This window comes from Medicago truncatula, chromosome 6, assembly GCF_003473485.1.
Source record: "Medicago truncatula cultivar Jemalong A17 chromosome 6, MtrunA17r5.0-ANR, whole genome shotgun sequence".
Classification (NCBI taxonomy): domain Eukaryota; kingdom Viridiplantae; phylum Streptophyta; class Magnoliopsida; order Fabales; family Fabaceae; genus Medicago; species Medicago truncatula.
Window position 1 is genome coordinate 21,353,385 of NC_053047.1, and position 17,561 is coordinate 21,370,945.

Here is a 17,561-nt window from a genome sequence, read left to right on the forward strand (position 1 = left end):
TACGTATTTGACTATGAATTCTTATGTTTAAGTTATTAATTGAATTTTATGAGATGTTTTGATGAGGCCTACGTGCCAAGACTATTTATGATGTTAAATTAAATCCGCTGCGAAGTTTTGAATTAATTATGTTGAAAGATAATTGTTATTTATCTCATTTATGATTTTAAGACGTGTAGCATTCCGTTTATGTGCTGATTACTCTGATAATATGTTTGAAATTTTTAAGTTGGGAAAACGGGGTGTTATAAAATGTACTCAAGAAGATGGTTATGCTTTCCAACAAGCTTGAGTATCTGGCAAAGAAGAACATAAAGTTTCTGAGTAAGAGAGGTGACTATAAAAAATCCAAGAAATAAGATCAGAAGGGATGCTTCAACTATAAGAAGCCTGTACATTTAATTGCTGATTGCCCTGATCTTCAGAAAGAGAAAACAAAGGACAAGTCAAAGAAGCCAAGCTTCAACACAAGGAAATTCAGAAAGCAGATCAAAAAGAGTTTAATGGAAACATGGAAAGATTTAGACAGTGATTCAGACTCTGAAAAGGAAGATTCTGAAGAAGATGCTAAAGTAGTTGTTGGGTTAGTGGCTACTGTGAATTCAGAAGCAGATTCTAATTCAGATTCTGAAGATGAAAATGAAATATGTCTAAGAGCAAAAGTAAAGCATAAATCATGGTACCTAGACAGCGGTTGCTCAAGGCATATGACAGGAGAGAAGTCTATGTTCATCACCCATACAATGAAAGAAGGAGGAAATGTGAAGTTTGGAGGCAGCCAACCTAGCAAGATCAATGGTACAGGAAATATTGGTAACTCATCTATCTCAATTAATAATGTGTGGCTGGTAGATGGTCTTGAACATAAACTTTTAAGTATCAGTCAGTTTTGTGATAATGGTTATGATGTGATGTTTGGAAAGACTAGCTGCATAGTAATAAAAAAGGATGACAAATTCATAATATTTAAGGGAAGGATAGTGGAAAACGTTTATAATAACTTCTTTGAACTGGTTGATCAGAAGGTAATTTGCCTTTTGTCAGTGAATGATAAGAAATGGATGTGGCACAGAAGGTTGGGACATGCTAACTATAGATTAATTTCTAACCTTAGCAAGTTACATCTAGTTAAAGGCTACCAGACATTGATTATCATTCAGATGCACTTTCTGGTGCATGCTAGAAAGGGAAGATCGTGAAATATTCTTTTAAAACAAAAGACATTGTCTTAACATCTAGACCCTTAGAATTACTTCATATTGATTTATTTTGACTAGTTATACTGCATCCTTATATGAAAGTAAATATGGATTGGTCATTGTTGATGATTATAGCAGATGGACTTGGGTAAAATTCCAAAGAAGTAAAGATAATGCATATGATGTATTCAGTAGCTTCTACGCTCAAATACAATCTGAAAAAGAAATGAAAATTTTAAAAGTCAGAAGTGATCATGATGGTGAATTTGAAAATGAGCCATTTGAACTTTTTTGTGAAAAACATGGAATTGTCCATGAATTCTCTTCTCCTAGAACTCCACAACAAAATGGGGTTGTAGAGAGAAAGAATAGAACTTTACAAGAGATTGCTAGAACCATGATTCATGAAAACAATTTGGCTAAACATTTCGAGGCAGAAGCAGTGAATACAACATGTTATGTCCAAAATAGAATCTATATCAGACCTATCTTGGAGAAAACAACATATGAACTCTTTAAAGGAAGAAGACCCAATATCTCTTACTTTCATCAATTTGGATGTACCTGTTACATTCTAAATGACAAGCTCTACCGAGAGAAATTTGATGTCAAGGCCCAAAGAGGAATCTTAATTTTTAAGTTACTCTGAAAGGTCATAGGCATACATAGTTTATAATTCAGAGACACTCTGTGTTGAAGAATCAATGCACATAAAATTTGATGACAAAGAGCCTGGAAGTGAAACTCCAGAGCAAGATGAAAGTTTTGCAGATATACAGGTCACTGAAGACATTTCAGAACCTGATCAGAAAGCTGAATCTGAAGAAAGTCCAAAAGCTAAACCCACAGAAGCTGAACCATCCTCAGAAGCACAAAATGAAAATGCTTCTGATGAAACTCAAGATGACACTAAGCAAGTAATTCAATCCAAAAATACATTCAAACACAAGTCTTCACATCCTGAGGATCTAATCATTGAAAACAAAGATAGTCCTAGAAGAACAAGATCATACTTCAGACAAGAAGAGTCTATGATAGGATTATTATCCGTGATTGAACCTGCCACAGTTGATGAAGCACTTTCAGATGATGGATGGATATTAGCTATGCAAGAAGAGCTAAATAGGTTTCAAAGAAATGATGTGTGGGATCTGGTACTCAAACCTCAGTAGAAGAACATTATTGGAACAAAACGGGTATTCAGAAACAAGTTGAATGAACAAGGGGAAGTAACCAGAAAAAAAGTCAGACTTGTTGCACAAGGTTACAGTCAACAAGAAGGCATTGACTACACTGAAACATTTGCTCCAGTTGCAAGATTGGAAGCAATCAGGTTACTTATATCCTATGCAGTTAATCATAAAATAATATTATATTAAATGGATGTCAAGAAGTGTTTGTCAAGCAACCTCCTAGTTTTGAGGATGTTAAACATCCTGACCATGTTTAAAAACTAAAGAAATCACTATATGGCTTGAAACAAGCTCCCAGAGCTTCGTATGATATACTGAGTAATTTCTTGATTAAAAATGATTTTAAAAGAGGTCAAGTTGACACAATACTCTTTAGAAGAACTCTTAAGAATGACATTCTTGTTGTGCAGATATATGTTGATGATATAATATTTGGTTCTACTAATGCATCTCTTTGCAAGGAATTTTCTAAGTTATTGCAGGATGAATTTGAAATGAGTATGATGGGAGAGTTGAAGTTTTTCCTTGGAATTCAAATCAATCAAAGCAAAGATGGAGTATGTGGAATAAAATTTTATCTTAGAACTGAGAGATTCACAATACAAATCTTTTTACACAATCAATTATTAATAAGCCTTTAACAAGGTACAATATCAAACCAAACCTATGTCAACAAAAATACTATGCTATCAAATCAAAAACACAATGCAAGTGTAATTGAAGAATTGAATGGACTTTGCAATCATTTGATCTAAGCAAATTATTTAAAACCTAACTCAAAGAATTAGGTTCATTTTCAATGAAAAACAACTTATATCAATACTAGCCATTAACCTATCAATTATTCAATAATCACAAGCAATATCAAAAAGTAAAAGGATAGAGATAGAGAGAGAGAGTTATTGTATGAATGTATATGATGTGATGAATATGATGTTATATGATGTTGTTTATTATTGATGAATTATTGTATGAATGTATATGATGTGATGAATATGATGTTATTTGATGTTGTTCATGATTTATGAATTATTATATGAATGTATATGTTGATAAATATGATGTTATATGATATTGTTCATAATTAATGAATTACTATATGAATGTATACATTGATGAATTATGATATTATGATGCAAAGTCGTTGTTTTTATCATTGTCGCTGTTGTCGTCAATGTCGTTAAAGTTGTAAGTTATTGTCAAAGATAATAAGGTGTAAGTTGTTGTCTAAGTTTGAAGTTGTCTAAGTTGCAAGTTGTTTAAGTTGTTGGTTGCTGAGTCCATGCATACTCATTAAATTTGAGGGTTTGATACCCTGTGAGCCTATTTGTTCTATTAAGTTGAGGGCTTGATGCCCTGTGAGCCTATTTGCTCTATACGTTGGGGGCTTGATGCCCTGATTGGTACCACATGCATATTGCTTTGTCAAGTTGATGTTGTTGTCGTTGCATTGTCGAGTTGATGTCGATGTTGTCGCATTGTCGTTGTGTTCAAGTTGTCAATTACTAATGAGTTGTTAATGAGAAACTATGTGAAGTATCAATATTATTTATTGTCAATGTTTACGTTGTTTATGTGAAGCATTGTTAATGATGATTTGAAGTTGATTGATGATTTATATTTGGAACTATGTGAAGTATCAATATTATTTATTGTTGTTGTTTATGTTGTTTATGTGAAGCATTGTTGAAGATGAATATGTGTTGTTTTGTGTCGTTAAATTCTTTAAAAGAATTATACGCTTATTGTTATTGAATGTGAAATCTCACCCCTTCTGTTTGAATGTTGCCTCTACGTGGGTAACATGCAGATAACCTGGATTAGTTGTTGAAGTGAGTTGACTCTCTCACGCGTCATCTTAGGGTCGCTCTGATACATAACGGGATGGATATCTTACTTGTTTTCCATGTGTTACGTAATTGCTATGATTTTATGTTGATGAACCATCTAGAATGGAGTTTAATAAGTTGTTTATGTTGAGGCCGTTGTGCCATTTTGTTGAATAAAGAAATGTTTTTCCGCTGTAATGTTGTTTGAATTATTTTGAAAGAAGTTATTTATATAAATAGTAATTTTACTTTGTTTATCTCAAGAAGCGTGACATCCTGTTTAAGTTGAATACTTTGATTATTATGTATTATTTTACATGTTGGGAAAACGGGTGTTACAAAATACGCCTTCACCAAGGTCATCCACTATGTAACAAATGTTTATTACAATGTTTACAAGAGTTCCTTCAAATTAAAACCCTAATTCTTCAACTCCTATATAAAACACTCCCCCAAACATCAAGTACCCCTTGAGTTTGGGGCTTCTTGAATCTTCGGATCCTTGAATTACCCGTGCACTCCTTCGAACTCTTCGTTCGAGTCTTCAATGCTATGTCCTACAAACGAACCTCCTTCGACTTCAAGAACGGTTAGAAAGACCCCCAAGTCCTTTGGAGGTGGAATGAGATTATTCACTTCCTTTGAAGCCTTGATTAAGCCCAATCAATTATCTTATTGAGAGAACCAACTTAAAATCCCTATTAGCACCCTAGAGAATCTATACACTGAAAGAACAAAGTGATTCTAAGAAAAAGTGTTTAATCTTGAAGAATATATAAACAATTAGTTTTTGAGACCTAGAGAGAATAGATGCAAATGATTCAATAACTTTGGAGTTGTGGAGAGAAATGCATATATAGTAATGGGTGAAAGGACTCGATTTTCGCACAAAATTAACAGATTGAATCGATTCACTAAATGCTTGAATCGATTCAGACAACAAAAAAACAGACCAGAGAAGTATGAAGGATGAAATGATTCAAAACACAATTGAGTCGATTCAAGTGAACTCAGGATGAAAATTCATACGATTCAAATTTCTTATGAATCGATTCAAGTGCAAGTCAGAGAATTTGGTGAGACGAATCAAACAGCAAAGAGACAATTCATACATGAATCGATTCAAATAGATGTGAATCGATTCACATGAAGTCAGATCGATTCGAACTGTATTTAGTCGATTCAAACTGATCCAAAATGATTTTTGACACATTTTTCAAAGGACACAAAACAACAAGACCAAAACACAAAGATTCCAGGGTGCTTTAACATGCTAGCTATAAGACAATCATCAAACCGATAAACTAAGCTAAGGAACATCATCAATAACATAGAAATTAAACAGTGTAGTCTTCAGTTGTAGAAATTGTTGTCGATGAAGATGAAAAATTGTTGTGAAGAATATTTGTTGTTGAAAGAAAGTAGAAAGAAGAAAAAGAAAATGAAGAAGAAAATGTATGGTGAAAAATGATATGAGATTGTTGTTGAAGAAGATGAAAAATTGTATTTGTAAATTTTTGTTGTAAAAAATGAAAAATTGTTGTTGTAGAAATTGTTGTTGAAAAACAAGGAAAATTGTTGAAGAATATTTGTTGTTTGAAAAGAAGTAGACAAAAGAAAATGAAGAGGAAGAAGAAAATTTATGTTGAAAGAATGATAATAGCACAACGACAATCAACAACCATCGGAGTCGGCGAAACTTAGCCGCCATTGTAGGAACAACAATTAAATATCGTTGGGTGCAAAATAAAAGCTAGTTGTCGTTTGGGATATTTTGGTCTTTTAGGGGTTGCTGGGAGATTAAAGGAAGCCTGAAGAGCAATTTTCGCATGTGTCTACGTTTGGCATGAAACTTACCTAGGCCCAAGCCCATGTTTTAACCCTAAATTTGTATCTCGTCTTTCGTTACTTGTTTTGTATAAAGTACGCCGTCACCTCTTCATTCCATCTTATACTTCTCCATTGTGTCTCTTCTTTGTTGCTCATCGAGTTATCTATTTATTTATTTTTTATATCTTCATAATATATATTTTATCCTATCTATTGTCCTGTGTATCTTTGTTTACAAAGAATATTGGTAAAATTTCACTTTCTCTTTGAATACATTGATGATCTCTTATGTGATTCATCTGAATTCAATTTGATCAAGTCAACACTTGTTTAGTTGAATTTAAGATCTGATAGTTTGATCAACTTAAATAGCTTAAATATGTTCTAAATGTATGATTCAATTGGTCTAACCAACAGATCCAATCTAGGTTTGATAACAACAGGTGAATCCGAAGATGACGATGCTCATATGAAAACAATCATAACTCTTAAAAATCAACTGGACGAAGTACCAAAGGTACATCATCAATACCAAATCCTCAAGTTGATTTACGTTCATTTTTTTGTCAAATATTCAATATGCATATATTAATTTTTCCTTATTATGGATCATTTATGTTAGAACAATAAATTTTACTCTTATTGATATATGAATATGTATTTCTCATATCTATACTATTATTTTATTTATTTTAATAAATTCAATTTTTTCGTCTCTAAACAAGTATCTTCATTTTATATGGTTCTAATCAGCTATTGATCTAAACTCATCTTTCTTTTGTCTTTTCATTAAGAAAATTGTAATTTTCACCCTTCTAGTGCTGATAATAAGAAAAGGCGATTGCCTCAGGTGATCAGGTGCAGCCTGTTGCTGAAGGAAGCTTGGTTGACAATCCTAGCAATTTCAGACTGGAATTTAGGAATTGCTTCCCTCGTGATATCTCAAATAAACTCCTACTAGAATTATCACCAGCTGTCTTAGATATGAACTTAATATCATGTAGGACACAGGGTTCAAACGAAGATGAGGAAAGGCTGCAGAAAAATATGTCTGAAGGAGAACAGACAAGAACTGGACTTGCCTTCACAGCTGAAACACTGGATCATGCAGATATTGGGACATCTTATACTTTTAACATGGATTTGTGTATATCATAAAAAGAAATAACTACTGAGTGTCCAAATCTTCACTCTTTGGAGCCAAGTACTGAAGAAGGTGATAGTCATATATCCTGCCAACTAAATTTAACTCTAGAATCTTGTACATTAGAATTCAACTGAAACTCGTACTTGGCTAGGTCGCCCCAAAAAGACGGCTAGAAAATAGGTAATCTGGTAGAATCAAGAGTAAAGACTAATGGTAAAGAATTTGAAATTGGAGTTTCCTCAAACCGAAATGTGGCTAATGAGGCTATCGATCTAGCTAGATCGATAGCCACAGTTCGGTTTAAGGATACTTCAATTTCATATTCTTTACCATCAACATTAACTCTTAATTCTGCCAAATTACCTATTCCCTGACAGTCTAGCTGGGGCGACCTGAACGAGTACAAATTTCGGTTGAATTTCAATGTACAAGATGCCAGAGTTAAATATTATTGGTTGGATATATGACTATCGCCTTCTTCAGTACTTGGCTCCAGAGAGTGAAGATTTGGGCACTCACTAGTTGTTGTTCTTTGTGATATACAAGAATTCATGTTAAAAGTAAAAGACGCCCTAGTATCTACATGGTCTAGTGTTTCAGGTGTAAAAGCAAGCCCAGTTCTTGTCTGCATTCTTTTCATTTCTCCTTTAGACATATTTTTTTGCAGGCTTTCCTCATCTTCGTTTGAACCCTGTGTGCTACCTGATACCAAGTTCATATATGAGATACCTGACGATAATTATAGTCTGAGTTTATTTGAGATATCATAAGGGAAAACATTCCCAAATTCCAGTCTGAAATTGCTAGGATTGTCAACCAAGCTACCTTAACCAACAGGCTGCACCTGATCAATCTGAGGCAATCGGTCATATTATTCAGTTTTCTAAAATTTGATTTATGTTTATTACTTTGGCTTTTAATATAACTATGTTTCATACTTCTCATATTTGTGATATGGAATTGTTTAATGATTATCCTTTATCTACTAAACTAATTCTTGTCCTTTTTTTTTTTTACAATTTTGCCCTTATAGGGGTATTTTGGTAAATTAGTAAATGCTGCCTTTCCCCTATATATATGGAGTGGTATGATTTAACAAAATTTTCCCCATTTCATTCTTCATTTCTCTCTCTAAGAAAACCCTCCCTCTATTCTCTCTTCTTCCCTCACGTGTTCCTCCATCCTTCACCTCAATTCATCTAATTCTTCTCAAATCAAGTGGAAATCAACATGCAATCCCATTTTCACACTCCAATTGGCAAACTAAACTAGAATCCAACTTTAAATTTCTTCCCCTCCCTTTTATTCCTCTCAGCTGAACCCTCTTTAAGAAAGAAAATTGGAAAAGTTCATTGTTTAAGCTCATCAAAAACATTGCATGTTAAGCCTGGCTGATTTGTTGCGTTGTTTGGTTGCTGCAAGAGCTTGGGTACTAACTACTAACTATGGGTGATTCATTCTCTAAAGGAAGTAGTTGAAGTGGAAGGTTGAGAGAAAGCTAGGGCTTTATCAAGGAAGTTGACGCATAAGCTAAAAGTTGAAATTTAAGCTGAACTAAGTTGTTCTGAGACTAGAGCTGGTACAAAGGTTATGGGTGATCAAAAAGGGTTTCATGGGGATATTAGAAGTGGTTTTTGCTGCTATTTGGAATGAGAACAAGTAAACAGAAGCAAGAATCAATGATTGAGGTATGAATTTCTAAGCTGTTTGGACATGTTCTGATATTTGGGTCGTATCATTTAGTGTGTAACTGTTTTTTTCTCTCTTAAATGAAGGGTGTAAATAATTAAAGAGTTATGTCAGATTTGAAAAATATTAGCAGAATTACAATGTTTATAAATCAAGCTCATACTTATGGTCAATATAATGTTTTGATTTGATGTAGCTAGAAAATTTAGAGAAAGAAACAATAAAATGGTGTAGGGGGATACTCAGGAATAGCTGAACCGCAATTCAGGTTCTCAAGGCAGCTATTAATGCAGTCGATGATGGGCACGCCAGACTTCAGGTATATCACTATTCATGTACTATTAATATTCCATAGTATGTAGTTTCTAAACAACATAGATGATTATTCTGAAATTACCAAATGAATTGCAATATGTTTCCCTTCATACCAATATGTTTCTCTCAATTATAGGAAATGGGTGGAAATGTAAATGACAGGATGAAAATGTAGTGCTCTTTAAATTTTATGAGAACCTATAGATTGTTCCTCACATAAGTATTCATTTATAATGCTTTGATGTTCTAACTTATGCCCCACTGTATAGGATGCAAAGCTTGTTGTTGTTGAAAAAAGAGTAAGAAAGATAGCTCCGATTCTGACGATGAAGATGATGATAGAAGCTCTGAAGAAGAGAAGAAACTTGTGGCTGCTAAGAAAGAGGTTAGTGAATCGGTTGAATTTTATATTTTGAATTCATATACTTATATCTATCTCGCTTGTGGTGATTATCACTATAAAAAATCTTGGTTTGTGTTTATGATGGGGAGTAATAGTAGAGGAAAAAATGGTGAAGGAACTTCTGGAATTAACAGGGTTAATGATGATGATGATGATGATAGCTATGAATATTTACAAGAGATGAATTTTGTGCCTTATGAAACACTTCTTCACAATAACATGAATACCAATGGTTTTGTAGTTCCCTTTGTCATGCAACAGGTTAGAGACACATGATCCTTTTTTCATTTTCTTTCAATTTCTTTTATTTTAGAGAGATTTTTATGATAATGAATTTGTGAATTTTTGGAGACACTTCTAAACAAATTTTATGATAATGAATTTGTGAATTTTTCATCACATCCAAGTTTCTCGTGCGTCTTACTTTCGGATTGTAAAATCCAAAAAAAAATGTGTAGGGAGGGAGTATCTTATGCTTTTTTAGATTTTTTTTTTATTCCTAGGACGCGGTATATATGTTAGAAATTAAATGTAAATACGGCCACATTTGACATGCTGATATTGTACATTTTGTCTCCCGACTAATGAATGGTATAAATTTTGGCAGGAACCACTTGTGCTACAGTTCTTATCCGAGTAATATTTACGGAAGGATGCAAATCAGTAGCAGCTGGAATGAATGCAATGGATTTGAGGCGAGGTGTATAAATATGGATGTTGATGTTGTTGTGACAAACTTGAAAAGCAGAGTACGAATGATCGACACTTCTGAAGAAATAGCTCAGGTATGTGTATCAAATTTTTAGAGCTAATAGGCATATTCCAAGAAAGTGGTGACAACCTCAAGGACTGCAGGACAGTAGTTTTATGAGTTTTGTATTTTTAATCGACACTTCTAAAGTTATTTTTTAGTTTTTATCATCGAGTTTCATGATTCAATGTTTTGTTTTGTATCTTTTCCTGGGTGTATATGTGACTATACACAAATTAAATTTCAATTTATATGCGATGATAAAAATGTTTGATTTTTAGTAACTTTTACTTTTCAGTCCATCTGTGCATTTTGTTTTTGCTGCATGATTTGGATACTTTTGAAGGGGGCATATATAGATAGAGATAGCATTTGTGCTAGCATTTTTATATGGTTTCTTGGTATCCCAAAAAATTGGTCCCATAATGAAGTTGCAGGAGGAATGGTAGTAATGCAGAAACGAATATAACGTTCTTTACTGAAGATTTTTCATTCGAGTGGCATTAACCTCATTTAAGTGACTTTATCTTGGTATTAAAATCGTGTAATTCGCTACATGTTATGTTTGGAAAGGTTTCTAAGTTTCAGTTATTCACTGTTGTAGAAATTCCCTTTTTGTGGTGATTTTGGAGAAGCAAATAATGCATAATGAGGATCATTGGTGGCAGATAGATAGATGGAACATTTTTTGTGATTTCGTTCTCTTCTATTTATAATTGATTTGGCTATTTGATTTTTTGTTGTTTATGTTTGGTTTTCGATGGCATTGTTATAGGATATTTTCTATGAAGCTATTTTATTTATAACAGATATGGCTATTTGATTTTTTACGGCTTATGTTTCGTTTTCCATTGTGTTGTTATAGAATATTGTCTTCGATGCTCCAACCCAGTCACTGAACCTTGAGAAGGTTGATACATTTGTAATGGGAGGGAAAGCCTATTAGTTAGTTTTTTTGTAATGGAGGAATGCTAAGCATTCTTCTAAAATGCTGAAGCAAAGAAGTATTTGGAAGCAAAGAAGTATTTGGAAAAAATTTCTTGATGAAAAAAAGTTTATGCTAACTATTGAAAGCAATGTGGGTTATGAGAGTAAATAAATATATAGGCTGTTGATGTTGATTAACTAGAGTTGACTAAAGAGCTTGCAAATATGCAGGATCGTTGTAATCAATGAAAATTGCATTAGGTACAGCTAAGGGACTAGCTTTCCTTCATGAAGCAGATAAACTTGTAATATATAGGGATTTCAAAAATTCAAATATATTACTGGACTCGGTATGTTCATTCCTTTTATCAATGATAATGTTGCATCTGCTGCTAGCCTACTGATGGGATAAAACCGCAAGTGCACGATCTTACCGAAGTAGTGATGAAAAGAGTATCGTTCTGACAAGGAGTTGTTCAATTTAATTAACTTTAGTTGGTGATTAGAAGAGAATCAAGTTGCAAGATTGTTGTTTTCAAATGGTTGAAAGAGAAAATAATAATAAAAAGAGAGCCTTGGGATCGTTGATCCGTCATAGACGACAAATCATTCACAAGCCAAGCCATTAAACCTAAAACCTTATTTTAGACCTAGTTTCTAAAGACGAGTTTCTCTTAAGCTTATCACATCTCATATCGGTCTCAGTGAGTGTGTTCCTCTAGCAAGCATGCCTATTTTCATGGTTGATTACTATTAGAATCCTTGAAGTTCGAAACTCTATATGTCTCAAGGTTCACTAGACTATTTTCATGTTTCGCAATCCTTGTCTAAATTCACTTGATCGAATATTAAAACTCCACTTTCGTTTTATGAATTAACATTTGAAATAATGGATTAACGATTATCAAACCCTCCACTTTCGTTTCCACAGTTTGATAATATTTAATCCATGTTAAAACGGTAAATTTAGAAGAGAAACTAGGGTTACATAATATTATGGTTTAAGGCTTTGCTTGATTAGGATTATGTCATTAGACTTATCCAACAATCCCAAGACAAAAGAAGTCTACTCACTCATGTTCATCGTAGACATGGAGAAGAAGAGAGAAAGCATAAAAGTAAATAACAACAAAGTAAAGAAAAAGAAAAGAACTTTTATTCAAAAGACAATTGTCACTTATTGAATTCCAATGAAAAGATGAATATTTGTGATGGCTAGCTACTCTATTTATATGTTATATTCGACTTAAAATCTAAGCAATTACATCACTAGAATGTTCCACAAGCAAAGGGCTTTGTGGTAAAACCAAATAGAGTAGCTTAAAATCTAAGCAAAAGCAACAAAAGGCTGTCTGGGAGGTGGCACGGCCGTGGCAACCTTCTGTCTTGAGGGATTGTCATAATAAAACAATAAAAACAAGCTGCTTATTCATGCCTTTCACAATAAAACAAAACAAAAGAATAAAGCTCAAGGGATTTTGGAAACACTACGACACACGACACTTTATTAGGCTCCCCTCACACTTAGGAGAAGCATTGTCCTCAATGATTTAAAGTAAGAAAAATGAAAGAGAAGAAGAAGAAACAAGAAAAAGAATGAGAAAGGATGCGGAAAGCTCACAATTTGCCAAAAGAAGTAAAAAATTTAACCCTGGAGGCCTATCAGGTTGGCACGGCCGTGCCAACTTAAGCATGGGTCGTGCCAACTCCCTGCCATTTCCTTGAATTTGTGTGCTGGAAGCAGGCACGGCCGTTCCAACTTAAGCACGGGCCGTGCCACCTTTCTGGCTGTTGTATCTTCAATCTTTCTTGCATTTTCTCATCATACTTGTACATTTACCTACAAAACAAAGGGAAATTAGAAGAAACAAAGAAAGCAATTAAATCCGTGGGTTGCCTCCCACGAAGAGCTCTTTTATTGTCACTAGCTTGACAAAACGAGGATGTGTGTCCTCAAAGAGGGTCACTTAGAGTAAAATCAGCCACCTCTTCATTTACCTCTCCATTGTTATAGATTTTTAGCCTTTGCCCGTTAACCGTAAATGATCCGGTATCCTCAGAAAAAATCTCAATAATTCTAGCAAGTTCAAGAGTCTTTAATGGGAATCAAAGTCTATAATGGTCGACTATATCTATCATGCAACAAGAGTCTTTAATGGAAGGAATTTTTATTAGTTTAGCAAGTTCAAATTCAACGGTCTCTTTACCAACATTAAATGCCAACTTACCATTTTTAACATCAATTATGGCTCCTGCGGTAGCAAGGAAAGGTCTTCCTAAAATAACGGGTACCTGGTTGTCTTCTTCCATTTCCATCACAACAAAATCAGCGAGGATATACACCTTTCCTACTTTGACTAGGACATCCTCTATAATTCTAGCTGGGTATTTAACAGAGCGGTCTGCTAATTGTAGGGTCATCCTAGTCGAGTTAAGTTCCCCAATTCCCAACCTTTCATAAAGGGACAATGGCATTGGGCTAACACTAGCTCCTAAGTCACACATTGCCTTTTTCACTACTTCCGACCCTATGACACAAGGTATGGAAAAACTTCCTAGGTCCTTAAGCTTTAGTGGTAATTTATTTTGGATGATGGCGCTACATTCTTCCGTAAGGTTAACAGTTTCACCTTCCTAAATTTTTCTTTTCTTAGAAAGAATTTCTTTTCTTTTAAGAACTTAACATAGGTAGGCATTTGAGTTAGGACTTCGGTAAAAGGCACATCAATGTAGATTTTATTCATCATTTCAATAAATTTCTTGAATTGCCCATCTAGCTTAGACTTAGCAAACCTTTGCGGGAAAGGGATTTTTGGTTTGAACGGAGGTGGGGTGGTTTCCTCACCATCTCTTTCTAACCTAGCTTCCTTAACTCGTGGCTCGCTAATCTCTTTCTCACTTTCATTGGGTTTCGCTCTTCCTATGGTGTCCTCTAATGGTTTACCACTCCTAAGTGTAACGACATTAATTTTGTTAGTTTTAGGTTGGCTGACTTTGTGGACAACTTGGGAGAGTTCAGTTTCAGAAACTTGGTTGTGAGAGGAGATGGAGTCTACCTTTGATGTTCGTGTGGCAAGAGAGTCGTTCAACAATCTAGTTTGATCCTTAAGCTCTTGGAGCTGTTCGAATGGTTTAAGAAAATAATTCTCCATTAATTGTTCAATTTTAGACTTTTGGAGCTGTTCGAATCTTCATAATGTGTTTCATGTATCTCAGTTGAAGAAGTATGTGTACGATGTGTATGACCTGATTCAAGTGGATGATTTGGAAGTAAATGACAATTTGACCGTTGAGACCTGGCTAGTCAGGATTGAGGATCGAGAAGTGAATCATTTAAGAGGAAAAAAGAGATCGTTTTGGTGAAGGTGATTTGGTTGGACCAACTGGTGAGAGTACTACTTGAGAATCGGAGAGTAGGATGAAAATTTCGTATCCAAAATTGTTTTTTTCAGCTAATTTTCGAGGACGAAAATTCTAGGAGGGGAGAGTTGTAACAGCCTGTTTTTCGCTATAATTATTTTAATTATTTAATGTGTGTTTTTATGTGCTTGTAAGTGATTAATTGCCTTTGTATGTAATTTATTCAGGATTAGTGCATTTTGACATTAGAAGGCTATTTTAGTTATTTTAGACTTAAGGGTATTTTGGTCATTTGCAATAAAGGGTAAAATAGTCATTGTATTTGGAGGGTTATCTTTAGTGTTTTAAGTGGGAATAATTATTTTTACTAAGTTACTAGTGAGTTGGGGTAATTATTTAGAGACGGTGATTATTTGTATTTTGAAGGTTTAAGTGAGTAGTAACTTGGTGAATTAGTTTGTAAGAGGGTTAAGCTCATTAAGACAACAATAATGATAATTGAACACAGTTTTTCCGAGTAATACCAACACCGTAACCGTATAATTATACGAACAATATTTTCCTTTTGTTTTTCCTCCCTCTTTGTCTTACCCTCTTCTACAACTCTCTCTCGCCTCTCCCTCTTCTTTGTCAATTCGTCTCAAGTGAAACAGAAAAGTGAATGGATCTCTGACGGCGACGAACTAAACGGATTTCGGACAACATGAACAGTCTCCGACGTCGCGAGTGAGAAGAGGATGTCGTCGCCGGACTGAGAAACAGATCTGAACGTGTTTATGATGGTGAGGACGATGGTACGATGGTGGTGGTCACTGTTGAGGACGACGGTGGTTGTGAGGAGGACGACGGTGGAAGAATAGAGAGAGAAGCCACGTAAATGAAAGAAAGGAACAAGAGGGGCTTGGTGGTGGTCACCGTTGAGGACGGTGGTGGTTGTGAGGACGACTGTGGGGGAGGACGGTGGTGGATGATGGTAATGGTAGGAGGAACAGAGTATGGTGGGAGAATAGAAAGACGAGCACACGCAGGGACGGAAAGAGAGGAAGAAGAGGGGGTGAGGTATTTACAAAATTACCCCTGCTTTAAGGTTAAAATGTTGGAATTGCCCATGATGTCTATATTGTGTTTAAAAAATTGTGTCTATTTATCATTGGTCTTAAGACAATTAGAGACTAAGCCCAATTATGTGAAGAGTATATAAACAATTTTAATTTTGGGTTTAAGTGCTTTTATGTTAATTGTGATTTTTGTCATTCCAACTATGTTAGCACCATAACCATATTACCTATCATTTCAAGCACCCCAAAAGTTATTGAAAAGGTAAAAATGAAAAATAAGGAATTTTTTTTTCCCCGTAAACACCGTCATAATTATTTTAGCAAATTATTATATTTTGTGACGTTCTTTTTTTTTTTCTCATTTATTTCAAAGGAGAATAAAACATTTAATGTTGTTTAAAAAATTAAAATGAAGAGAAATCTATATTGAAATGTAATTATTAAAGATAAATCTATGGCCACGAATTAAAGTTCAAATTAAGAAATAAGAAGAGAATCTAAACATTAATTTATACTTCCTTATTTCATTTCATTATGATCATCATTAGAGTACAAAACCACAACTATTTAGTCCATGAAAATAGAAAATGAAAAAAAATTCAATTTATTGGTGCCAAAACAATTATGAAATGACAATCATGGAGCCAATTTAGAAGAACATGAACACAAACCCATTCGGCGTAATCTAGGAACAACTCTAGTTATAAATATACACCAAACTTGTTGAGGATGCGAGCACACATTCCTTGAACAATCATGATCGCCATCACATATTCTATGATAAAAAAGAAAAATTGAATAAATGATGTTAGTAAAATGAGATAATAAAATATAAATAAAATACCTAAGAAAACTTATGAAAGAAAAAAAGTGGCTTACGTGCCATTGCTCATTGCAACAATAAATGGAGAAATAAGGATAAGCATTACATAAAGAAACTTGGCAATTTTATCCATACTTTCTTCCCTTTGCACATAAGAGATAGAATATGGTTTATAACTTTATGATTTCCAAGCCCATTCTAACCTTAAATACAGTAATAGTTTGAGAGCTTATTCCTTATCATTATTAATTTGTTGTATTTGTACTATTAGTGCTAATAGTTTTTTTTTTACAATTATTAGTGCTCATAGTTGATAGGTCATATAAAATATTTATAATTAAATCTCTCTTAAGTACATCAAAGTGTTGTGTTTGTCTTTTTATCACCCTTGGTAATGAGGTAACTTAAAGAAAGACACAAATCATAAAATTCAATATCATTTTCAAAGTTTTTTTTCTTATTCTATAACCCTTCATTTGATTATATATTATTTGTAAAATATAATCTAACCCCTAGTGGTTGTTTGTTTGATTGTTTTGCCTTTGCTTGTGAGTATGCTTGAGGATTAGCTTTGGAGCTACCTCGTTTCCTTTATGATGGAGTCTAGTTCTAGAGCTCTGATTTGGGTTGCAGTCTTTTGTCGTTTATTTTTCATGTCTTTATGAGATTTTTCACTCATATTGATGAGATTGGAGATTTTATTTGGTGATGTATTAGGGTACACGTGACATGGCTACTTAAATGGTTTTATTATGTGATGATGAGATGTTATGATGTTATTTCGCTGCGAATTTTGACAAATTAGTTATACATGTTTTGGATTAATTGAAGATGTAGCATCTAGTCTCTTTGAATGATTACATTATTTGCATGATTTATCGGTTAAAAGGTTTAGGGTGTTACAAGATAGACAATAGCTTTCTAGAACTTCCATAACTTCCCAGGCATCATTGATAAACCTGTAAAATCAATAACATGGTGACAACATTTTCTAATTTGAATGGATTTCCATGGATTTAAGGCATTTTTCCTTTGTA

The 17,561-nt window shown here is 33.9% G+C and overlaps 2 protein-coding genes and 1 long non-coding RNA gene across 4 annotated transcripts; 2 read left to right on the forward strand and 1 right to left on the reverse strand.

The window, feature by feature from the left end:
* The first annotated feature begins 266 nt into the window (after positions 1 to 266).
* LOC120576026 (uncharacterized G-patch domain protein DDB_G0278987) lies at positions 267 to 7,209 on the forward strand. The gene is made up of 4 exons (XM_039826986.1): positions 267 to 333; positions 430 to 662; positions 1,979 to 2,116; positions 6,889 to 7,209. The coding sequence occupies exons 1-4, from the start codon at positions 267 to 269 to the stop codon at positions 7,207 to 7,209; spliced, it is 759 nt and encodes a 252-aa protein (XP_039682920.1).
* A 1,117-nt stretch (positions 7,210 to 8,326) lies between these two features.
* LOC112422598 (uncharacterized) lies at positions 8,327 to 11,636 on the forward strand. Of its 2 annotated transcripts, XM_039835057.1 has the most exons (5): positions 8,327 to 8,886; positions 9,084 to 9,206; positions 9,472 to 9,587; positions 10,213 to 10,390; positions 11,222 to 11,636. In XM_039835057.1, exons 3-5 carry the CDS (start codon positions 9,529 to 9,531, stop codon positions 11,300 to 11,302), a joined length of 318 nt encoding a protein of 105 aa, XP_039690991.1. In that variant the 5' UTR covers positions 8,327 to 8,886; positions 9,084 to 9,206; positions 9,472 to 9,528; the 3' UTR covers positions 11,303 to 11,636. The 2 variants fall into 2 exon arrangements, 1 of the variants encoding a protein (XP_039690991.1); XR_005646632.1 differs by lacking the exons at positions 8,327 to 8,886; positions 9,084 to 9,206; positions 9,472 to 9,587 and adding an exon at positions 9,601 to 9,866.
* A 4,563-nt stretch (positions 11,637 to 16,199) lies between these two features.
* On the reverse strand, positions 16,200 to 16,783 carry LOC11442880 (uncharacterized). Its single transcript, XR_003013091.2, has 2 exons — positions 16,581 to 16,783; positions 16,200 to 16,476 (listed from the first exon to the last, which is right to left on the reverse strand). It is a non-coding gene; the product is annotated as an uncharacterized lncRNA (long non-coding RNA).
* Positions 16,784 to 17,561: the final 778 nt, after the last annotated feature.